Source organism: Epinephelus fuscoguttatus, linkage group LG6 (assembly GCF_011397635.1).
Source record: "Epinephelus fuscoguttatus linkage group LG6, E.fuscoguttatus.final_Chr_v1".
Classification (NCBI taxonomy): Eukaryota; Metazoa; Chordata; class Actinopteri; order Perciformes; family Serranidae; genus Epinephelus; species Epinephelus fuscoguttatus.
In genome coordinates this window covers 22895138-22921082 of record NC_064757.1, presented here as the reverse complement: position 1 = coordinate 22921082, position 25945 = coordinate 22895138, and the positions used below count along the sequence as shown (strand labels likewise).

General features: G+C 40.6%; 1 protein-coding gene across 1 annotated transcript; it reads right to left on the bottom strand.

Moving 5' to 3' along the window:
* Window positions 1–699: 699 nt before the first annotated feature.
* On the bottom strand, window positions 700–25493 carry limk2 (LIM domain kinase 2). The gene is made up of 16 exons (XM_049579147.1): window positions 25212–25493; window positions 24850–24946; window positions 15089–15224; window positions 9530–9639; window positions 8851–9036; window positions 8474–8579; window positions 6779–6993; window positions 6485–6671; window positions 6297–6383; window positions 5858–5989; window positions 5268–5324; window positions 5008–5073; window positions 4450–4624; window positions 4286–4341; window positions 3391–3548; window positions 700–2958 (listed from the first exon to the last, which is right to left on the bottom strand). The coding sequence occupies exons 1-16, from the start codon at window positions 25225–25227 to the stop codon at window positions 2745–2747; spliced, it is 1998 nt and encodes a 665-aa protein (XP_049435104.1). The 5' UTR covers window positions 25228–25493; the 3' UTR covers window positions 700–2744.
* Between the last annotated feature and the right edge of the window lie 452 nt (window positions 25494–25945).

The window sequence follows — 25945 nt, the reverse complement described above, 5'->3', positions numbered from 1 at the left end:
CATTGTAGCGACTGCAGGAAACAAACTAAAAACTGCTGAGAGGCTGAGGCTGGGCCTGGTTAACTGGTTTGACAGGCCAACAGAAGATTCACTGAGATCCAAAATTAGGTTAAATAAATATATTAATGAAAAGGAATCAACTTATTATAGCGTGCACAAACTTTTATTAAGATGATCACAGCAGACAAAGGAAAGTGCAGTCGACAAAAAACACAGCGACCCACTCACCCTCTCTCTCCAACCAAAAAATCCAGGTGAAGAAGAGATGCTCATATAGATCATGAGTGTCACTGTCCAATCCCACTGTCCCTACTCTCCCGCAATCACAGAATAATGATAAATAACAATATCCCAAAACACTAACCAAACATCTAACAATACAAAAATACAAACTCAGACTTATCAGTCTTACTTATCCATTCCCTTCTAAATCAATTTATGGCTCCTACACTCATATCTATTTTGGACTGTCTTAAACTATAGTAACAACATATGAATTTTGAAAACGGGCCTCAGCCTACTTATTATTTACTCTATAAAATATTAAAAATGGCAAATGCACACCAAAGTGAAGTCTTAAATCTGCTTTTGTCTGGGCAATCGTCATAAACACCTTGTGATTTATTTTCATGAAACAAACAAGGACAATAATTTAGCTTTTGTCAAAATTAAAACTGAGCCCTTTATCAATTAATTCCCTGAAAAAAAAAGATAATTTCAGTGTCTTCCTTTTTTTATATTTTGTTTTTGTTGTGAACAGATTTTTTTTTTTTTTTGTGGGAAAAGAAAAAACTCAAATCCTTTGGGTGTGTTTTAAAAGTCCAGTGTGTAGGATTTAGTGGCATCTAGGGGTGATGTTGCAGAGAAATATGGTGGCCGAAGTGAAAAACATCAACAGCCGTGGGTAGAGCCAGTGTTTGGTTTGTCCATTCTGGCCGACTGTAGAAACAACATGGCAGACTCCATGAAAGAGGAACCACTGTGTGTGTAGATAACTATTACTGCTGTGTGGTTGTATGCCTCCGCGCACCACTCAAGTTCTCTTACAGTTTACATCCATGTTTGTGAAAACATCAATGCTTCACACCCATCTTTCCCTTGACAGCACAGAAGATCTATACAATCAGACAGTTTCAAGAAGGACACTCAAGACTAGTGTCACCAATTCAGTATCTGACCAAATATTCCCCTTCTGTTCCTGAGATTTGCCATTGAATAATGGCCAGTAAAGTGTTTTATGCAGAACATTATTATGTCACAATGAAGTTGACCTTTTTGATATTAAGTGTCATCACTTCATTATTTTATCCTATTAGACGTGTGTGTGAAGTTTTGTCATAATTAGCATATGAATTCTTGAGTTATGGCCAGGAATATATTTTGTGAGGTCATACTCATTGCTGAGTCCAAGTGAACGTTTGTGCCAAATTTGAAGAAATTCCCTTCAAGAGTTCTTGAGATATTGTGTTCACAATTATATGACATACGTATGTGGTATTATATACCATTTCTAGCCCCTAAATCCCACACAATAGACCTTTAAGACCAACACAGACCTACAAATTAACTTCTAAATCTGATTCTTTTTCTTAAATGCAAAATTAAAGAATGACAATAAAAAGCCAACTTTAAGAGGGTTTATTTTTAAACACTACAGGGATATAAATAATAATAGTGGTTACAACTGGTCGTCAGTACCTTGCATATAGATAGCAAAAAGGCAAAAACGTCCATCATTGACGAAATGTCTAAAAATCTACAAATCTAGAGTTCCCGTTAGAAAAAAAATATCAAATTAGAGGCATAATATGTACATATTTATATACATTGCTTAAGGCAAAAAAATCCAGTTCATCTGTACAAAACAACTTTCTATGGTCAACTGTTGCATGATTATGTCTATTAATAACAGCGCTACTTTCCAAAAGAGCTTCTGCCCTGGTTTTTAACATAGACATCAAGTGTTTGATAGAAACAAAAGTAGTGTTCGTTCATCATTCTAAGAAATAATTAAAATCATCAGACTACAAAGTACAGAAGCATACTTGTAACCATCTCGTCAAAAACTAGATCAGTGGTGCTTAGATGGAAAAAAATCTAACTATTTCTTCTCCATGTGCCAAATGTCAGAGTGACGAACTATTTGAGGGCAGAGTGTGGTTTGCGTCCACTGCTGCTTCAAGTCACACCATTTTTCTCCAAGCACCGCCCTGTGTTTACTTAGACGTGTCAATCAGCCAGACTGTGCAGCATCTTTGTTTTCTCTGCTGCTGCAGTGAGGTGAAGTGAGTCCTCTGGTGGATGAGGACTGATCTGTGCATTCCACACATAGCAAACAACAACTTCAGAGCCCGAAAAACAAAACCACTGACACATCTGACTCAATGAGGTTTTACACCCTATAAAGATGTCTGTCTTATGTCGGGGAAATGACCAAAGAAAGCTGCATATCGTCTTTATACACAGTAAACATTAGAACAACCCTGCGTGTCAAGTGGGGGCTTAGTAGGGTAAAAAATAATTAGAAAGTTAACACTTGTCTTTTTGAAATGCGTCTTTCCACCCACAGTGCAGTTCACTGGCACTCTCAGAGTTAAGGTCCCACACGGGGAGACTGGTCCAGCTACCTCAGGTTATCCAGTTTTAATATGGCTCGGGTTCAATGCAATTTCGCTCCCTTTTTTTCCCTCATCCACAGTATTAGTGCAGCAGTTCACAGGGGTCATAAAAGAGAAGCACAGGTCCTAGGTGCCACCGTCTGTCATGCTGGAAGAGTCTGGAGAGGCTACTGTTGGCGTTGATGGCTGATCTGTGCTCTGGGATGGTGAGCCGTCTTTAGGCCAGTGAAGTCGACTCATGCTCTGATGCAATTCATCCAGTTCAGCTGGCAGGGGGATTCCCAGCTCCTGGTTGAGGGACAGAGCATCAAACCAGTCCTCCAGCTTCTGGAAAGGTGGACTAAAGGAGGGGGGAGGAGGAGGAGGAGGAGGAGGAGGAGAAGCAGGGAAGGCACACAAAGGGGTTTGAGGTTAAAACCAGACTGACAAGGTTGAGAGAAAACATGAGGAAGCCATCTGGCAGCAGAGGCACGCCCTTGTACAGGCAGGTTGAGATGGCATCTGTTTTTTTTTGGCAGTTGTTTTTCTCCCTCGCTGCTTCTGCAGACTCTTGAGATAAAATAACTGGCTGGATAATATCTTTCCACGTGAAAGCAGACACATTTCTCTTTGACTGATTGATAAATACTGTTATTCCCTTTTTAGCTGCACAGTACAACATGTTGCGTATCTCTACATTTGGCCTTGTTCGGGTTATTTAGACGCAGCGCTCTGACACTGCTTTTCATAATAAATGAAGATATTGCCTGTTACAAAAACAGCAGGTGCTCACCGGTTGTCTGGTGTGAGGTCACAGCAGGCCACAGTCAGTGGAAAGAAAGCTGGTGGACAGTCTTCGGGGAGGAACTTCTCCACAAACTTGCCAACATTCAGGCCAAAGTCCAGAGTCCTGGGGAGGCACTCGGGGTCTGCATAGACTTTTCCAATGATCTGGATTAGGAGACAGAGGAGGAGGTCAGCCTCAACACTTGAGAAATATCAGGGTGAAAAAATTAGGCACAGGCCGTAACATGTTACTACAACTACATTGTACATCTGTTGAGACTTGAAAGTTACTTGGCGATCTAATGTTTTGACAAGATTTTGTTGTGATGATGATCTGACAGCTACTACGCACCAAAAATAAGGACCACTGTCTTTAAATATAAGACTTACTGACTCAGTGGACGGTTTTTAACAACTCAAAATGGATCTTTTTATTGTAGCCTAAAACCAGCAGCTGTCTGTTGTCATCTTTTGGGATTTTCTCTAACTTTTATTTAATGACTTTTGAATGGTTTTAAAGTTGTGTTTTTGCTGCTAGATTTTAGATATCTTAATATCAGAAGTTGCCTTTTCCTGGTTTGAAAGGCTGCAATACAGTAAAGTGATGTAGATTTCTGAACTTACCAGACTGTTCTAGCTGTTCTATTTGTTTTTACCCACTTAGTCATTGTATCCACATCACTGATGATCATTTATCAAAAACCTCATTGTGTAAATATTTTGTGAAAGTTAACAAGTCAATAATCAACCAAGGTCAAAAATATTGTATCTGATTTTCTCCACATTACCCAGCCCTGTCACATCCAGGATTTTAGAATCGCCTGACAAAAAGTATTGCAGTCACAGCCTATGCTATCCGAAAATCAAAGCAGATAATCAGGGTAAAACCAATATGTTCTTACCTCACAGAGCACAATTCCAAAGGAGAAAATGTCCACCTTCTCATCATAGCGTTTACCTGAAATAACATTGGGTAAAAGGATAAAGGAAATGCGCTCATTGCCTCACTCACAGAGGAAATAATCTTTTGTAAATCAGTTTGGTAATTCTTTTGTCAGCAGCTCACCATTTAGCATTTCTGGAGCCATCCAGTAAGGGTTTCCCACGACAGTGTACCGCTTCTTTCTGTCGATGCGTCTGAACACCCTCTTCTTATTGGTTGGTTTTTCGGGCAGAGGCTTCACTTTGTCCTCCACAATGAGTCGGGACAGTCCAAAGTCAGCGACGACCACAGTGTTGTCCTGTTGAGAGATGACGCTTAATGGTTCATTTTGAACTTGAAGCAACATTTTTAGTTACTTATGGAAGAAGAATGAACACTATGCTAATATCAAGGAATCATAAGTGTGGTTAAGTCTCTTGCAGGCTCTAGATCAGAATCTGCTGAAATAATGCAATATTCTCTTTAGTTCATACTTAACTTGCTTACAATATTTTACAGCTAGCCTTGCTCATGCAGACACACTGTCCCAGCAAATAACAGGCCTGGGAACTACTTCTACTCACAACAGAATGCATGCCAACTTTTACTCGGTTCATGAACAGAACAAATCGTTCACACCCTTTGTTCCTACTGTTCAGATTCTATGACATGTAATGGCTGGTAAGATGCCATGTCACCTACCAGTTTAACCAGGCAGTTGTGAGAATTGAGGTCTCTGTGTATGATGCTCATGGAGTGGAGGTAGGCCTGAAACAAACAGGAAAGAGTGAAAATCACATTTATACAGTAAAACTTTTCAGCACTATTTAAATGTCCTCCATGACTGATGCCATCTTTAATCTTTCCCTGTGCCACAGAGCACATTTTTTCACATTTGGGCAGCTGGAAATAGCAGCCTGAGATTTCTCTAATACTAATGCCTTTGCAAGAGGCCAACTCACCATGCCAGAAGCGATGCTCTTTGCAAAGCTCACCCTTTGCTCCCATGGAAACGGATCCTGTTAGTCCGAGTAAAGACAAAAAAAACAAGACAGAGAAATGAATAGAAGCTCCTCCAGAGGCCGTAATGCATAACAGGGATCAATACAAAATGACTTTTGCACCAAGGTAGAGACAGGAAAACAATATTCAACAGGAACGGTAAACACAATTAAACCTCAAAATTGTCCCTCCTAAACATAGTTTAAATATAATTAGAGACAAAAAAGCCTTCACTCTCTTCTCCAGGCCATATGCTGAACTGAAATGCTCCTTTAAGGTAGTCAGCTGTGGGAGGAGGGGTCCCCTTTAAATTTCACCTGGAAACACTTTCTACAGCTTGTCGCATTCCACGTCTTGGCCTGTTGACATGCCAGCCGGGCCACTAAAGAACCAAGAGCCCCCCACCAGTGCAGAGATTACTTCAGGTCAGCCCCCTCCCACATGACTCTGAGCTGCACACAGATCGCACTGTGGCCACTGAGGGGTGTTTTGTGCTCTACTGTGGAGGAGGAGAGGAAGAAGGTTTAATGAATCGACTGGTTTAACTCACCGTGTCTCTGATGAAATCCTTCAGAGTGCCTCCCTCGATATATTCTGTTATCAAATTGAGCCTCTTATCCTTGTAGAGCACACCGATGAACTTCAAGACATGGGGATGTTCAAGGCATCGCATCACTTTGACCTATAAATCAGGCAGAAACACAGGCAGAGGTCAGAAGACATCTACTTTTACGTCTGCAAGGTGATAATATCTAATCAGTTTCCACAAATGTAATCCATGAAGAAAAAATACCATAAAAATCAGACTGCTTTCGTGCAAGCCTTGAGCAAAACCCTCCAAACAACAAGGCACAAAGAGGTACAGAACACCAGCTCCCACATGTGGCATGCTTTCAGTTGTGAGTACAATAAATCACAGCTCCATGCAGAGCCAGAGGATTCTGTTTTGTCTGTGAGAAAGCGCAGGCCTCCTGCTGCAGATTACCAACCTCCTTTAGGAAAGTCTTCTGGGTCTCCTCATCACAACGGATCAGCTCCTTCATCACCATCACCTCTCCTGTGGCTTTATGAGTCACCTGTTAGTGGGACAAAAGCAACATTTTTACTGCTTGAAGCCCTTTGCATGACAAACCAAATATGTGAGATGGTGGAGATTTGATGGAATCAGGAGGCTGACCTTGATGGCCTGTCCAAAGAAGCCTTTTCCTAAGATTTCTCCGTGGATGAGGTCACATGGCCGGAAGATGCGATGAGAGCAGCTACTGGAGGATCTCAAGGACTCAGAGCGCCCAATGTCTCTTGTAATGAAAACCGTCTCTTTAGGAGAATTTGGCCCAGGTGACTTACATATGCTGTTACTGCGCCTGGAATATGGAGTATGGGGTTGATTAAAAATGACAAAAAATATGTACACTCATCTATACAGACCCACAATATGTAAGCTGTGTGGTTACTGGCTGCTATAACATACCTCAAAGACCTCCTTTTCAGTGTGCCTTCATCAACCACATCGGTTCTCTCCAGTACCGCATCAGAAGGTGACGACAGACGCATGCGTGACGTGGCCGGGACTCCCAGATGAGTTCTCGGTGATCCCAGCCTGAGCCGGTCTAAACGCTGCCTGACTGGGTCATACTCTATGAGCAGCTGCAGCGTGTGACTGGTGCAGTGAATAAGATCATCCACCTACACAAATAAACGAGAGTTAGAGTTAATGGGATTTTGAGAACATATATTAGGCTCTTTTTGAGATTCTCCTGAGTCCTCATCATCAATACAATTTGATTTTACTTACTTATCGACATATCAAGGTCAGCAAAAACTCTCTAGGTCACTGCCCTTGAGTTTACATGCGTGTTTGTATACATAAGAATGTCACCAGTATTTTAGCCATCATGATGCAAAAATAAACAGCAGGGTTTGGCAGGGTATTGTCTTTTGAGGAATGACTCTGTATCCCCATGTGCCAAATATTTAATACTTATTTAAGTGCAACTTAAAAGAGCCTGAGAGTGCATTTTATTTATTGTTTCGGTTGTGTTGTTTTATTTTATTTATGCTTTATTAGATTAAAAATTGTAAATATTTTTTTATATCCAAATTCCAAAGTCTGAGAAGAATTTTCTTTCTTCTTCTATTTTAATATTCATTAGTTTATAAGGTAGGACAATAATAATTCCTTTCAAAAGTATGTCATGTTTTATGTGGATAAAACACACTTCTATTACAAATGAGAGTGAAGCATCCATTAAAGCAAACAGTCTTTCAAAGTCTAAGAGGTTTAGTTTAAGTATTACATATGCACTCACCAAGCTAAAAGTAATGCAGTCTAACAGAGAGAGGTTCCCTCATTTATATAAGTAAGGTTAACAAGATATCAGAAAAACTTCTCTGTATAAGGCGATATGATTTAACAGCACCACAAACTACATCCTGCAAAATGATCATATAGTTGAATCAACACCTCTATAAATAAGTTTCAACAAAAAAAGATTATAAATAAATGAAAGAAACTGCAGGAATCTCTGGGACTAAAATATAATCAAAACTTAAACGGATTAAAACTGGACAAAAGTCCAAACCAGGTATAATGGGTTATGAATCGGATCATGTGTCTCTTCTTATGGAAGGGAAGTGCCTCTTTTTTGCTTTTATGGACCAGTCTTGTAGTGTAAAAAAAAGATTGTAACAGTCACGACAGGAGGAGTTACTGCATGACCGTTGTATTCTGCAGACTGCATTATTGTTAGCTAAGTGTACCTAAAAAACTGGCGACTGACTGTACTTCTACTGCAAACGCGGCGAGCAGAGGAGTTAGATTAGTTCACATGACATGACTTAAATCACATCAACAGTCAAAACTAATTATAAAGCATGACCCGATCGCAGGAACTGTACTGCAACATTTGAGATGGGACACTACTATAAGTGCAGTCGTTCCACATACCGTCCTCTCCCAGCTGAAGAATGTACAAATGATGGGGGAATGTGAGGAATGCCAAAACTCACATTTGCATGTGTTGTATAACAAGAACATAGCTTTGCAAATTGCACACATGGAATGGACTTGCCCTTATTAGCTACGCTAATTAGCTTCATTTGAAGAATGTCGGACTGCATAACACTCTGTGAGAATCAGTGAAGTGTGTTAGAGGTACAAACCCACCTCCTCCTGCATCAGTGTCCCAACAGGAAGGCCGTTAATCTCCAGAATCCTGTCCCCAACATGGATGGCATTTCGCACCTCTGGACTAATAAGCATCCCTCTGACTCTGGAAGAACACAGTGCCAACAGCTATACGTGAGTATTAGCATCATAGAGGTAATGTACAGATATAAAGACAGAGGGTTAAGGAGAAATGGGTCACACTCTTACATCATATTAAACTATCAATAACTGCCGTCTCCTGCCTCCACACACTTCCACACACACATCAGTGCCCTGTCATTTAGCAAACCTATAATCAGTTTTTCATTACTCATGCTGCCCACGTTAAACAGCAGGTTAGGTATGGAGACGAGCCTCCGTCAGGTCCCACTTACTCTTTGACTTGAACAGTCGCCGATCCATTGACGTCCCTCAACACTGTGACAGAGAAGCCCCTCTTGCCGTTGGCTGCAGAGGGCATCGAGATGAGGGTCACCGTGTGGGGCAGGGAGTCAAGGATTGAGTCGTGGGAGCGCTTTTCCAACATGGGTGTAAGAACCACCTGCTTGTAGCACTTCCCACTGCACACAACAGGAAAAGGGGGTGGATCACTACATGAGCGGACATATGCTTGTTGTTAAGTTACTGCTCAGTGATGCATAGAGTCAAGAAATAATAGTTAACAAATGATTAAACATTAACTTGAGGACACTGTTATTTTCCAAAGCCATCTTTGAATAATAAACTCACATTTATACTGTGAGTTTATTATGCATGCTTCATGTAAGAACAGGCAAGAAGTTACTATGAAGAATAAACGCCATTCATTCCTCCAAAAAACAATATGGTTCCTGTAACAAGCACTAACCAGAACTCTATAAAAGCATGTTGTGTTCAAATACAGAAACAGTATTACTTCCACAATTACTCACAACCTTTACTTCTACACTATATAATTAGCATAAATATGAGATGGATGTTAAGCCTCAGCAATAACTGCCAGCTGCATGTGTTCCCAACTCCTGAAGTCCACGTTGCATAAAGCTTTAAAACAGAACAGTGCAGATGACTTACCAGTAGAGTTTGGATCGTTCGACTAAAGCGTAGGTATCCCTGTCCTCAATCACCACCTTGCAGCTCAGACACACAAAGCACTCTGGGTGGTACTTGTGTTCTCCGGCCACCTGGGAACCACAAACAAAAACGCACCGATCTTCAAAATGTTGACTCCAAGCAGAAAGAAGTGAAATGCTGACTGTGAGGCTGCTGCTTTGCTGTGCTCGTCAGAGATGAGTGTGCTGCTCTCTGCCCTCCTCCCACTGTGAGCGCTGACACGGCCGCAACACCTGCTTTACTCTCACGCTGTCTGGAATCCGCTATGATGTCACCTCCCTCTACAGGTCTGAGCCACAAGTCTCTGACGCTTTCAACTCCCTTAGACCAGCTCACATTCACATGCTTTCTCTCTCATTAACACCGCCCGATTTCCCTTTCTGAGATTTAGATTACACTCCCGTTTCATCTGGCTTTTAACTTCTCTCTCACGCAACGTGACATAATGTGTCCGCCTCTCAGCAACCAGGTACTCAGGTACTAACTATGCACATACCTCAGGACAGAAAATGTTGATTTCAGGTTTAATCATGAGGTCTAAGTGTTACGCCTACATTTTAGATGTGGCTCAGAGGAAAATCTACACATGTACCTCAGTGACATAGAGAGAAAGTGAGGCAGGAAAAACAGAAGCTGGTAAAAATGCATAATTACAGAGAGGTTAGGAATTATTCTGAAACACAGGATGTGTCCCATCATGAATAATAATAATGTTAGTATAATCATTATGATACACAGTATTCACAGTTAAAACTAGGCCTGTCACGATGACTATTTTTGTTGGACAATATATTGTCCCAGAAATAATTGCGACAAATAATATAACTGTCATTTTGATTCCATTTTATACCACTGATATTATAATGCGAGTACCACCTTATGAAGAGCGATGAACTTTTAATTCTTAAGGATATTCACACACTGTAACTGGAACATGAAAAACAAAATAAGGCTTTAAAAAAAACCAATTAACACTTGTTAATATAAACAATAAAGTATATATAAAATTATGGTAACAAACCAAGTGATGCCTCTAGATGAGGTTAGTAATGCTCCAGTACCACTGCAGTAACCTCCATAATCTGGCAGGTGTGCTGCAGTCGGCTCCCAGGGGTGGTGTCAATGACCTGGGAGCCAGGCAGTCTGCTGGAGCATTTACGGAGCAGATGATGAAGTTGTTGGAGTGTAAAACTAAAAACGACAGACTTTCCTGCTCGTCGCCAGGAGTTGGCAAGCAAACGACTGTCAGGACTGTCACTCCAAATGTGCAGCCACAGGCTACCGGTAAGCTACACTGTGTCGTCTTTTGAGTGAAGACTCTTACAAGTGGGCGGAGTTGGAGAAAAAAAAGGGACATTCACTTTGCCAAAGTAATGGTGGTGAAGACCCTGATTTTTATTTTGGCATCATGTTGGCAAAAAATATTGGTGACATTCTTATGTTAAGAAACCCACATGTTAACACAATGGGCAATATCAAGTTCGTCAAAATGATCGAGGTCAAATCTTTGTGTCGTACGATAGTTGATAACGTAAGTATCATGACAGGCCTACAATAGCCATTAGCATACTTAACCATTTCATACAGTACATGCTACGGTACATGTACTGTTGGATTTCAGATCAACAACAACTTCATAATGTCACTGCCAAATAAATTTTGTTTAAAAAAGAGTTACTTCTGTTTCCTGCAATGTTCTTTAATTTTTTCCAGCCGTGAGAAGTTCCTCCATTTCCTTATGCAGTTCACATGAAAGTGTTCTTTACATGTCACACTGACTGTTTTGTGTATACTTTATTTGGTTTGTTGGAAACCACAACACACTCAAAACCTGTGTAGAATGAGCATGTTGTATGGATTTGGGTCACAGCTATAGGATCACTGTTTCCTTTTCTGCAATTAAAGCATGCTGAAAGTTGAAACCACTATTTTTCCCACATTAGCCACAGCTCTGAGTCAGTGCTGGGAAAGGAGTCCCTGTTGCTACAGACAGATTAGAGTGATGTCAGCCAAATCATTGTGACATCTCAGGAGTCTGTCTGTAACTCCCTGCCTTCGAGCCAAGAGCAGAACCACCGCCACAAACTGCAGTCACAACCTGCCTCGGGCTTCAACAGCAACACAGAGCTCGGCAAACTTGGCAAAACAAGATCAAAGTGACTAACAGTTAAGAAGGTCTCATTTTGATGAAGGTGCAAACCCTGGCCAGCAAAGCAGATAAATTACATCAAATGCTTGTCAGAAAAGTGCCTTAAAATACAACGACCATCTTCAATCAATCAATAAACTAACAAATAATTAAAACCAGGACAAAAACAAAACTGTCGTGGACTTGAATGCCTAATGAGCAGCATCAGCTCTGCATGACCCTCCTCTGCTGATGGCCCACAATGATTCTCTTTCTGGCCGAGGGACTGCAGTGCCAAATCAGCTCTGCCAAAAACACTTGGCTTCACTGGCTGATGAAGCAGGATGCCAATACTAAATAGAAGAGTTCATTGTGTTTGTTGCTTGGTGGCAGAAAGAAAAACTTCAGTCTGGCTCAATGTTGGACAAGTGACCCCGGTTGTGACCGGCAAGAGCTGCTGCCACCTGAATTTCATGTTTCAGCTTGTAGATACTAAATCAACTCTGGCTGACATTTGGATTAACTTCGACATGCGCCACTTTTGCTGGTGCCAGATTTGACTTTTACTGTTAGTTCTTGGTTACTTTTTATTTACCTTGACTTGGTGTATAATTGTTAAATTATGAAATATAGTTCCAAGGTGCACTGGCCTCGACTCCTGACTGAATCTGGCTTTCCCAGTTTCTGAAGAAACGTCAGACGTCTCTTGCTTAGCAATCAGACTTTTATTTGTAGAGGGAAGAATGTGTTGTTTTATATAGGCTTTGTTCAGATTGCCAGCCCAAATCTGTTTTTGGAATATTCAGATTTATTTTAGAAGGTCTGGGCAGCAAAAAACCCACATGAAATGCAATTTGTGCAAAATGGATTCATACGTCATTTGGAGGTGGTTTGAAATGCTATTCCAATCGAATTTTTCTACACATTGGTCTCAGTCAGGCTGCTCTGGATGCTCAAATTGGATTTTAGAGTGTCTTTTGCAGCTCTTGCCAGACAAGACACAACAGCGACGTCAGATCCAGAGTGACGGAAGTGCTGAGCACAACGGAGAACAACAGACTGACTGAAGTAAACATTAACAAGAGACAGCAAGAAAGCACAGCGAGTCCCGGTGCATTGACACTGCGGAAAATGAGTTTTAAATACTCAGTCGATATGCATCTATAACACTAGCAGCTACATAGTTACTGATGCCTATGCCGTTACCACAGCAACCCAGGCAGATAGGCTGGTGATGTCTGGACACACGATCTGATTGCTTAACAATTACAGTCTGTCCTTAAGATCCGATTTCAGAAACAAATCTTCAGTCTGAATGCAGCCTTAGTCTTACTTCAAGAACAGATACTTGCTCTATGAAACCCATCAGTACAGATAATGACATGAGTGGTGGACTGTGGGTAATATCTACAGAGCCACCTCACCACAGAGGACTGAACATGATGGGCTCCAAAACCACCTCATGTTCTAGCCTCTTCCCACTAGATCCTCCGTGTACTTGAGAAAGTGACCCACGGAGATCTTCTGTACAAAGAGGGAACAAGTGTGGTCCAGAGCCCAGTCTGCTACGTTCAGCAGTGACCGCCGATGTAAAGTTTCACTCATCTGTAAATGTAATAATGGCCAAAAAAACAACCCCTCTGCCTTTTCATGTGTGTAAGTATTGATGTGAAGCAGTGGGGAGAAGCTGGAACACAGAGAGCACTGACACGCTCTGTGGGCATGCTGGTATTATTTAAGTAGAGGAGGAAATTGTTGGCAATTGTTGTTATACGATCGTGGCAGGGCAGACTTTAAAAGCCTGGCAATCGCATGTAGCAACTGACTAATGGGTTTTGACCCAGTGTTGGGCTTTATTAGACTGAAGCCTCACACAATCACACGCCAGCGAACGCTAACAGCCTCAAAGGTTGTCATGCTCATTGTACAGCAGAAAGAAAATGAAGGAAATAGAAGGAAACTTCACAAGTCTGGCTTTTTTAGATCTCTACTAGTGGGGCACAAAAACAGCTTTAAGGAAAACTTCACCCAAAACAAAATGACCCTTTTTGTAAGTGCACACCCTGTGTTATGCTGAATTTGGCAGGAAAACTGTTTTTCTCACACGCACAACAACAGCAAACTCTTTTCTAATTTTAAATGCCTGTGTGTCCCTTTGTATCACTTGGTGTCCCGTCTGTACATTCAGAGGTATTTGTGGGTCTGTGAACGCAGCGCCCACACAGCTCTCTAGGAGTTCTTCTTTCCAGGGTGGGTAATTGATCTGTCAGTCCATTCAGAGCTGATCAGATCAGATCAATGGATGGGAGGAGCAGCTGTTGCGAGTGAATGTAAACCCACCCAGCGCAATGAATAGTTAACTTTCACTTTCAATGTGCCTTATGTTCTGCTGCTCCATCTTGAGTGCGCCCTGACAGTGTGGTGCTATAAATAACTGAACAGTTTATATATTCCAATAGCGATCCTAATGAATGGTCAAGCTCCAAAAACTACCTCTAAAATCTATTTGAGGCAGCAGATGTTTCAATCACAGATCAGTGGGAAACCCTAAATATGTCGTGATATGTGGATGGAGAATTCTTTTAACTGTATTACTGATTTGTTCTGTTCTGCAAATTTTTAAATGTCTTCGTCATCTCCTATGGTTGTGTTTCCCTTAAACTATACCACCTCCACAGTCTCCGGTGGCATTGCTCTGCTTCATCTATATCTGTAAGCTTTCAAAAAACGTGCACAAATACAGATGAAATGAACACAGAGTACGGACCGAAGGCTTCGTCCATGTCCATATGTGTATCTAACATTGCATATAAATGAGCCCTGGGAGTGACCTCGCGGACAATGACCCCTATAACTTCAACTCATCAAGAATTACCCCCATTTTTGGATTGTTCGTTCACCAGAAACATTCAGTATTCCTTTAAAGTTTCCAGTGAGGATGATGTCAGAGGAAGTCAGCATGCCACATTAGCATTATAAGAGTAATTCAGCCATTTGGTATTGCACCTTCATAAAGTTGGGAGACTTGTGAGAGACAAATGGTCCTAATTGAAGATACTGAATGTAGTCAAAGATATTAGCATATTTGATAAGTCCTTGCTGCCTGGTAAATGCCCACATCTTTCATATCACACTGTCAGTTTGTAACTCAAGACTTTTTGTTGTAAATATGTAGCCAAAAATTTACAAATGTTATTATACAACTGTTTTCACAGGCTGACATGTAAAATCAGGGGAGTTCCCCTTTAATCTCAATTAAAGGTAATTAGGTTTTGGTTCAGACAAAATTATTTTTATAAAATGTTATGTTGATTAATGTTTTGGAGCAACAGAGAGTTCCTTTAACCTTACAACCTTACAACCTTTAAGCTTACAAACTTCAGTAGACTTACCATGGCAGGTCCAGTCATGAGCAGAGAGCAGCCATGACAGAGCTCTCCAAACTGCTCCCAGTAGTGTTTGCGACAGTACAGCTTGCCCTCCTTCTCATAGTACCAGTTAGTCAGGTGGTCACAGCACACGGAGCACCTGAGAGGACAAAAACAGTCTTGGTTATGTTTGAACAGAACAAAGTGGATGAACAGAGAAGAATGAAGAGATGAGGGCTTTCAGCAGGGGCTTTTTCCACATGTAAAGCAATCACCTTCAAGGGGGGACTGCAAAGACTCAAAAGCCCGGCGTATTATTTCAAAGACCTGTTGATAATTTAAGATATGTGGTTGATGCCTGAAAAGATTCTCATGAAGCACAAACAAGTACTCTGTGTCTCCACTTTTTCCTGTGTAGGTTAACGAAATCAACTTGCATGTAAAAACAAGACAGTGGAGCAATTAATGTATAGTTTATGATGAAATAAATTACAGAGAAGCAAATCTGAGAAGCTGTAACCAAGGAATGTTTAGCGTTTTGACTTAAATGATAAATTTCAGGTCCAAGTAAAACACAAATTATTTCTTTTTCAATTCACTAATAGAAAATAAATAATGAATTTAACTTGTTTCCGTACTATAAGTCAGGAAAAGGAACATTTGCATTTTGCTAAGAGTTAAATATTTGAACTATCACCCAAACCTAGTAACCTATCTGTGCATTTTTTCAAAAGCTATTCCTCATGTTACATACGTTACATACCGGTGAATGGTGTTAAACTGTAAAAGAGAGCTGGTGGAGAAACCATAAATCACACTGCTGAAAACAACGCATTTAACAGTCTGGACGGGACAGGAACATTAGCTGGGGGCATGTTCCCATCGATGACAGCATGTACTTTCCTCTAGGTTTAACAAGGTGGAGGGCACAGTAAATACCTCGTTCCTGAGATGTGCTGGGTCTTGCATGTGCACTGTTATTTTTGCAGTTTTACGGCGTAAGAAACAAAGAGTTGATCCATAGCAAGGAGAAACCTGCGAGCCTTTACAGATGATGGATGCGACTTAAATGTTTGAATATCCTGTGCACAGTACCAATAAGGCTGCCAAACACTTTAGCCAATTTCCAGCACTTTAATAGGATTCAGTTGTTTAAGGGGAACTGCACTAGAACTTTGACAACAACATATAGCTTGTTTAAAGAGGCTAAAAAAATCTTTACAGGGACAAAGTCCTCAGATCATCTGGTTGCTTATTGTGCAGTTTTTGCTTGCAGTTACTTCACAGACTTCTCATTGTGCATTTTCTTTATCTCAGTCAAAGTAAATAATAACAAAGCATCCTTATAGTCTTGTGGTCAAAGGTGTTAACTATATAACTAAGATCCTGGGTTCAGTCAGGGACACTGATCACGTGATGTAACCTTCAGTCACTATTTGCTGCCTAATTATGCTGCAAAAATAATAGTTCAGAAGAGGTTAATACTCAGAAGTTGACATACTTAATTCCATTTTATTCCAAAATAGTACTGATTGATTCAAGCTGTCACCGGAGAAGATACTTGGCAAATTAACGGGACATTTTTGGCCGTGACACTGGGACATAACGTTCAGAGTGAGGAATGCTTAAGTTGCCAGCTGACTGGATAGCACCTGAAAGCTCTGAGCGCTCCTTGAAACAAGCTGCACTGGTTATGCAAAATGGTGGCAGCAGCAGGATGGACTGCCAGAAGAGAATAAAGGATGATCTGCTCTGTAGGAGATTAGATTACTGAAATGTCTGCAGTCTGTTTCTCAACCTTTCTGCGTAATTTGAGTGAGGATGCTCAGGAAGACTTTAGGTAGTGAAGAGCAGACAAATGAATCACAGTAAATGACGTAGGTCAGTTCAGTCTAGGTATTGTTTTGCAATTTCTTGGGAATGCAAAACTGTCCACAGGACGAATTTCTACTAAAGTCTAAGCTTAAAAACAAAAGTAACACAGCAGGTGTGATGCAACACAGGTTGCTACAGGACTGACAACAATAATAAACTTGCAACTGACACTACTGACTTCCTGATTAACAACTATTTCTAATTCAGGGCTATTTACATCGTAAGTTTAAATGACAAGTCAGAATATTACTTTAAGCAGGAATGTGTTTTTTAGTCTTTTGGTGCAGTGCTGGCAGCAGCTCTCAGCTGAGCCTCATGCATCACGTTGCTCTCTGCACTGCAGGTATAGTTGATCCAGGCTTATTGACTCTGGCAAAGAATGCAGATTTTTTCAGGTTTTCTGGCATTAGTTAAGAGGAAGCCGTCTTATGGGGGGAAGACCACATGTTTGTGCCTCTTGTGGAGAGAAAAGTGGAGAGAGGGGGGAGCACACGTTGTCTTTTTATTAAATAACATCTTTGTTAATTTAAGCAAACAGTCTGTTCTCCTGAGATGAAAGCAACAAATATTAAGAATGAGCACAAGGTCAGCGTAATAATGACTCCTGCCTGAGTCATCACAATCTGACATGATGAGGGGAGGCAGAGCTGAAAGTTTGCTGAGGTAAAGACTGCATGAGTAATGGTAGCAAAGCTGCTGTGGCCACAGCTGCACTAAAGGCCAATTATCTGATCTGTGTGTGTTTGTCTGTTGTTTGTGTGTCTGGATGCAGAATTACACAAATTCTGTTTACGAAACTTTGTCAAGGTGCAGCATGTAACTCTGGAGAAAGATACTTGATTGTTGAGTCATCAAATAATGGAGCTTCGGGTTGGTGGTTGGACCAAACCACCAACCCACTATTGTCGCCGTTCATGCATGGGAATTATAAGTGTGTTACACATCAAAAGCCCTGATTGGCAGCCAGTGTGAGGGATAATAACAATTAAAAGGAGAAAGCCAAGAATGGGACGATGGATCGCTCTATTGTACAAAGCAAATTACAACCAAGCACCAGTGAAGACGACCTACCACCCAAAGAAAAGAGCGAGAGAAAAAAATTAGATAGTATCACGAAAGCTACTTGTCTATTTTTTTCTTGACTTTATTGTCTTATATCGTGATAAGAGTGATAACACACTTATAGAGGCTACTGTGCAGAGATATACACATGCGCCTTGAGAGTCTGGCTTGCCCTTTGGTGTACCTTGGGCACAAAAAGTTTAAAAACCACACCATTTATAAGGCTTTGTGAAATTCTAAAATAAGTACAGCCAAACTAATGGTTTTGAATATTACCTTATCACATATTAATTATTTTTGGGTGTATATGCCAGCTAATAAGTAGCACGAAATTGCCGTATTTCCAAAATATGTGTTGGCAGTTATTTAGAAAAAGTGTTACCATTAGTCTCAGTTTACTTTATTAGTCATATATAGGTTCACACAGGGTCAGCGGTACAATGTAATGTATTGGATGAGAAAACTGGTCAGCTCAGCAATAAAACATATTACATAAAGATATAGCACTATATAGACATATGGAATTGAGGATTGTGTGTTTAATAAAGTGACAAGTTTATCCTACAGTACTGCACACATGAAATGAGAAAAAGGAATGACGTATGGGATATGAGAAGATGGAATGAGCACTATACACATACATGAGACAATAGGATTTGTGTGTGAGTGATGAGTGCATACATATATACTGCATGCAGGATTTGTGGTTGTCCAGGCTCAAAAGCAGCAGTCAAGTTGATAAGGCATTCCTCTGCGTACACTTAATGGTGCAGACAGCAGCTAAGCGAATATGTGATATGGAATATGTAGGTTTATGAGTGGAGAAGCCAGCCGTTATACAGTTTGTCCACCTGACAGCACTGGCAGGTCTATATTGTGTTAATAGTGCATAATGGCCATTATATTGTTATTTCATTTTAACTCAAATACTGACATCGGTAGCTGCCTCATACATTCAGTAGTGATCGAGCTGCAGCATACATTAACAATACAGGCAGGATCAGTATCACCAGTATTACCTGATACCAATGCACCCATTCATTCATGCATTCAGTAACTCATTCTCCATAACCGCTTATCCTGTTAGGGGTCGCAGGAGCCTATCCCAGCTGACATTTGGCGAGAGGCGGGGTACACCCTGGAAAGGTCACCAGACTATCTCAGGGCACCTGTGACCAATGCGCCCATTTGGTCAAATCAGATAAAAGAATACAAGGACTTGTGAAAAGTGCAGTATTTAAACTGGTATGGCATTCATAATCTGTCCAGGTGTGGCAAAAGAAAAAACAAAAATTCCCACCTGGTTCAAGTTCCTCTCAACAAAAAGCATTCCTGAACAAAACCAGCTGCTAAACTATAATTATTGCCCATTATGACCCTTAAGATATCAAGATGAAGTGATGTAAGGCTTCTTATAAAAACACCTGACTTCCCTCTAGACGGACTGGTGGTGAATGGGGGGCGGGCACGCTCAGGTGGTTCTTCAAGGAACAATGCAATGGTCCTGCCTGCACAAACACTACAAAGTAAACATTACTCATTTCCTTAAATCCACATTCCTGCTGGAGTGAATTCTTTTGGTGGAGTATGAAGTGGAGAGACCTTCAGTATTTTTCAACTGAGACCCTGTTTCCACAGGTATCAGACAGTTAAATTTAATGCTTTTAAAAAAAAAAGAAAAAAAAAGCTCAAGACACCTTTTAACAAAATTTAGGACAGAATTTTGGACAAATGATCTTTTACTTTTACTTAAATATGAGGTCATGTGCAGAGGTAAGTGTTATGTGGGAATATGGTTATTAGAGTCAGTTCAGTCAATCGACATTTTGCCAACAGGTAAGTGCAGGTATAAAGTAAAATGACGGTATTATAGTTTTTAAAGATTTGTAACATTGGAAATGTGGACTTTTACATAGAAAGGCTTCACTCATTTTCACAGAAATAAATCAAAACATGGATAAATGAAATTAAATAAAATGTTTGTAGTAGTTGAGACCTCACAAATTCAAATTTAAGACAATTTAATGGCTTTTAAGGCCTTATTGTTGAATTTAAGACATTTTAAGACTTTTTAATGACTCAGACACCCTGGTTTTTGTGTCCCAGTGACGTATGTGAACAACACTTTTTGACATTGGTCCAACATTGAGCAAGAGGGCCTGAGCCGGCAGTGACGAACAAGGCTGCAATGTAAACACTTGGGGCATGTTCACACAATCAGTTTACGTCAACTAACAGTGCTTGTGTTTGCCAAATTCTACGTGTATCACAGCTTTATGCAAAGGATCCCTACAGACATAGGTCTTTTGTTAAAGCACAAGATCCTTTTTGTTGAACCAGAAACAGCCCCAAATCACCATCACCACACCAGTGTCCATTTAAAATAAACAATAATTTCATCATCATTATCACACACATTATTCAAAGTTTACAGATGCAAAATAAACAAAAAGCCGTCTTGGTTCATCTTTCCACTCCTCCAACGAACTAACTCAAGTTTGGTTGAGATAAACCTTTAATTCATCCTGTTAGATGTGAAAATATGCTGGCTCCATTTATGCTAAAATTAATGTTTATTCAAATTGAGTCTGGTGTGTTTACCGAGAGTGATTTTGGGGCTGCTTCAGTTTAACAAAACGGATCTTACTCTTTAACAAAAATGTCTATCTCTGTAGGGACCCTATAATGTTGTTAGACACTTAAATTAATAAATTGAGCCTAAACAAAGACTTTTAGTGGATGTAAATTGATGGTGCAAACATGCCCCAAATGGAGCAATGCAGCCTTATCTCTATACTGGACCAAATTAAAAATGTTTCCTCCAGTAGTCATTAAGACACAAAACATGAGAACATAGGGCCAAATAGAGTTAAAGTTACCCTTTAAATTGTGTCCTTGCAGACCTGATGAGGGAGTGTTTCCCTTATAATGAGCCCTTATCTTGGGTGTGTGACTGCTGTGCCTCCAAATGTTCCTCACAACAGCCTCTTTCCAAGGAGTGGAGAGCGACAACTGTTCCTCCATAACATAAAGGAAGTATATTAAGAACAATATTAAGTTTCTCAAAAAGCCTATGTGAATTTAGATTATATCTTTTCATTTATTCATGCATTTTCTGACACTGGGCGAGAGGGAGGGTACACCATGGACAGGTCCACAGACTATCATGGGGCTGACATTTTATGTATGTCCAAACAAATTTGTTGTGCATTTGCAATGTCATATTTTACTACAAAAAAATGAAATGAGGATACCATATGTCCAGAGGACAAAATATCACTCAATCCCGTATTCTTTAAAAAAGAAAAGAGAGAGAGAAGACAAGAAATACAATGTTCTTCTTGTGGCCAAGTATGATAATATCTGCAGCTCTATACACTTCTAGTCCTGTATACAGATTGGAAATATCCAGCTCTCTTTGGCAAGAAAAACAAAGGATTCTGCAGTCAGTGTCTGGGACAGCGGACTCACATCTCTGAATCGCCGTCTAGGAATGCAGAGCACAGCAGCTGAGAGGAACATGTCGCTACCTATAGGCCTCAATAACATCGCCAGGTTTACTGGAACAAGAGTGACGTCAGCTTGTAAGAATGTAACACAAGGTGGAGGTACATGGAGGGGAGAGTGTGGCAGCATGTGGACAATAGACAATAGGAGCACCGCAGGGGGGTATTACACCAACAAGGACATTTTATCTTATTTTGCTGTGCAATTTTATTAACAAGTTCAGAGATTTAGGTCATTAAGCATAATTGTGTGCTGGGATTAGACTAATTACTGCAGCATGGAGATATGTTAGCCCTTGTAAGGAAAAATGCAATTTTAAATCCAAACCTCAGAGAGACAAACTGCAGCACATTACAATGACTGACAACACTGCAGTCTGGCTTCCCACAGACACGCAACAAAATCTAATATCTGCAAGTTTTAACTGTAACTGAAGATGATTCAGACGAAGATGCAGCGATAAGGAGGATGCCCAAAACCTGATGGAGGATAAAAGTACAAAAGGATGGTCAGTACCACAGCTGTGTCAGAAACGTAGCCTCCGAGATGACACGGGGAGCTGCATGTGTTATTGGGGAGTCAGTGTTTGGAAAAAGTGAAATTCCAGGTTATGTAAGGACAGCGTGCTGCTGGATACTGGCTACAATCTTAAAAGAGAGCTATTCCAGTTGTCCAAAACAGACAACACCGTCAGCAGCATTAAATTTATTCTATTCTTAAGGCTTTTTGGACTTGCCAGCAGTCGTCCAGAGCCAGACTCCAGTCATAAAAACCAAAGGATTTTTGGATATACTCTACACAGTATGTGGCTTGTGCTGTGCTCCAATCAGCCACATTCACAGAAACCCAGTGCTTACGGTCTTTCTTAGTCACTTTGGTACTTCTCTCAAATCAGAATTGAAATTCTCAAAACTACTTGTTCAACCTAAACATCTTTAGGTCACGTATGCACAACATAAAGCACTTTCTCTCTCAGTGACTGTGCAGCTTATTTCATGTAGAAATCCATGGTATAGGCTGTCAGTCTGAAAAGCATCCAAGGCATTCTGATTAGAAGTAAGAATTGTTTATTATTACATAGATGATCAATAATTTTTACGTCCAATCACAGTGCCTTCGACGCTTTTCAGACTGACGACCTATATAATACCTACATAATGGATTTCTACATTAAGCAAGCTGGACAGTTGTTTTTTACTTCGTGACTACTTGCCCTGTCCTTGAATTTTAGCGTAAATAACACCATTCCACCATTCCCGAAGTCACTGCAGATAATAGAAGATATCAATAATATAAGATATAGATAAGATATTAAGGGCTGCACAGACACCAGAGGATCTGGAACTTCTGTAATGATAATCACGTGGGAGATGAGTATCATATTTTGTCTGAATGTAAGCTGACTGACTTACAGAGAAAGGTATTTGCCAAAGTATTATTCAAACTGTCCATCCATGTTTACATTTATTTTGTTATTACAATCAGATAAGCCAAAAGTAATTTGTAAACTAGGTGCCTTTGTTTAAGTAACATTGGTTGTACTTTAGCCACACTGTGTGACATTGCTTTGTTATTGTATGTAATGTTTGTCCTCCATACCATGTGATATGGTCATGAGTCAAAATACATGAAATAAAAAGTACCTGATTTTTTTTACTGTCACCAACACCTAGTATCTTGACCCAGCGCAGCACTCTCTTTTTTCCTTCAGTTTCTCATTCGTTTGAGCAAATCTGGCACCCTCATGCAAATAATTATACACAATTGTCCACTGTCTCCTACATCACCACTCGATTATGTCATGTTGATGAAAATGTATCATACTGCTTCTCTGTTGAATAGTCTGACCTGTCAAAACCTCTACCATTTGTTCGTGGGTCTGTGGGGACTTGGCTTGGGAACCGGACGGTCACTAGTTCAAGTCCACGTACGGACCAAACACAGAGTGTGGACTGGTAGCCTGAGAGGTGCCAGTGAATGCTCCTGAGCAAGGCACCAAACCCCCATATTCAGGGTGCCTGGCCATGGGCAGTCCCCTTTGCTCTGACATCTCTTCTTTAATACATGTGTCAAGGTCCAGTTTGTGCTTGTGTCTGTATTTCGGGCCTGTGTGTGTGTTATCTGTAAAATAACATCAGAGTGAAACTGAATTTCCCCTCAAGGGAGGAATAAAGGAATACTTTACTGAGGGGGCATGTGTCAACCAGTTCTCTGAAACAGCCCACAGGTTCAGCGCTGTATGTACAGCTCTGTCTATGGAGTGTTTCCTATGTTTATATTTCCATTTATTATATCTTCCTTTGTGCTGCGTAGTGCTGTATAAGTCTTAATCTTATCTGTGCCACAATGACATGACCTGTCAACAAATTACAGTACAAACAGTAAGGGTGTAAGTGTGAATCTTGAACAATCTCTAGCAAACAATCTCCAACATATAGTCATGTGTAATTTTGTTTCAATCATTGTCATCAGGCAGGTAAGAGGGGAAAGTATGTATTTTTAAAAGGTGGGGGGACAGTTAAGTACCACAGTGACCGAGAAAAACAGTAATAATCTGTTTTATAATGTTAGTGTCAAGTTAGGCATGGTGACTACTAAACTTTTTCCATTGTAAATGCAGCTGTGATCCTGCTGTCAGTTCAAACCTAACATGGCAATTTTTGCTAGCTACAGTTTGACCCACAACTGTCATCTGATCTGTTTTATCTCACATGACACCAAGAGTTAAAGCAGGGAAAAACCCTGTGAGTGATAGAGATCATGTACAGTATGTCAGCATCCAGCCACAGGTTCACTGCCTCACACAGAGCTATCTGACTATGGGGCAGTGACCTGTGAAAACCAGAGCTCACATCAGCTCCAGTGTGGCAATCATTAAGCCTCAGAGCAGAGGTGGAGAGCCTGCATGGGCAAAGTCCTGCAGGGACAGCAGGACCATTTCACTGACCAATCTGTATACAAGAACCTGGACTGTCCCCGTGCAGAGGCCTGTCAGCTGTGACAATAACTGAACATCCTACATGGTGCATTTTGTGCAGAGAGGCACACAACAATGGTGAATTGTTAAAAAAAAACAGATCTAGGAGGCCCATGTTGAGGCTACAAGACAGAAGCTTCTGGGATTATCCACAAGGCCGTGAAGTACACCCAAAGAGAGAAAGCAGCCAGCATGTTGACCAACAGAAAACAACAATTGTGTCCATGTCAGTGCAAAATGTTCCCCCACTTCTTTCTATGAACACAAAGCATTCACTTATCAAACTGTGGCTGACAAAGGCGAGCTCATTACAGTACACAGAGTACTTGCAGGCGTGTTTAAAATCATAAACTGGAACACTTACTGAAAGCAGGCGTTGTGCCAGGTGTCCTGAAGGACTTTCGTGTGAAACGAGTCCTGGATTTCACCTCCACATCCCGCACAGTAAAAAGTAACTGTACCTGTGAGAAATGACAAAATGTAAGCTTAAACTGGAGAAGCACTGTATGCTTAAAAGTCTGGGTAAAAGGGTGAAACTAATTATCTGAGAGCAAATGAATAGACAACAGGTATGCTCGACGTTACACTGAAACTGCACAGAAACTGAGCTTTAAACTTGCAACATTGAATCAACCCACCGTGTAAAACCATGAGGATACAACACTGCAAAACGGAAACACTGTAACCTTTCCTCAGTATAAAGTTACAACCTGAGACATTTCTTACCTCCTGGTTCCTCCATCTACTTTCTGAGTGTCGTGGTTATTCAAATCCTTTTACAAACTTTTCATACTGGAGCAGGGGAGCTGTGATGCGCCGCTTCAGAGTCTCATTCCTCCCCGTCGTTCAACCAGGATTCTCAACTCTGAATACCTCAGGAAAAGAAGCACAAATCCCTTTAATTCTCCGCAGGAAAAAAGGAAAAAAGGAACCACACACTCCTTCTGGACGAGACTGCTGCTTTCTTGCCGCTGGCAGGATAACTGACGTAATGCAGTCTTCACATTCCTGTACGGAGAGCGGAAGGGCTCAGCTGCAGCACCTGGAAGCAGGAGGAAACTGAGGTTTGCCTCCAAACTGGGAGAGAACAACAGTGCTGCCATCTACTGTCAAAAAGATCGCACTGCACACTGTCGGCACCACACTACAGTCATTTCTACATTTACTTTAATCCTTTCATGCATGAATTATTACGACCTTAGAATTATTTTCTAAACGGTTTTATTCCTCTTTAGGCATGAAAAAAGGCTGCTTGAGAGTAAAATAATTTTTTTAAACATTTTTCAAGGAGTTTTTCCACATGTCCACTCAGGTGGACAGCATGCGTAAACGTTTTTAGCTTAAGAAATATAAACCGATTTTAAGATAAATATATATCATGTGAATCTTGGAAAATATTTTAATGCTGTGAAAGTAGTGTGTTCATATATTTTAACATATTCTAATACTGTTCAATGCCA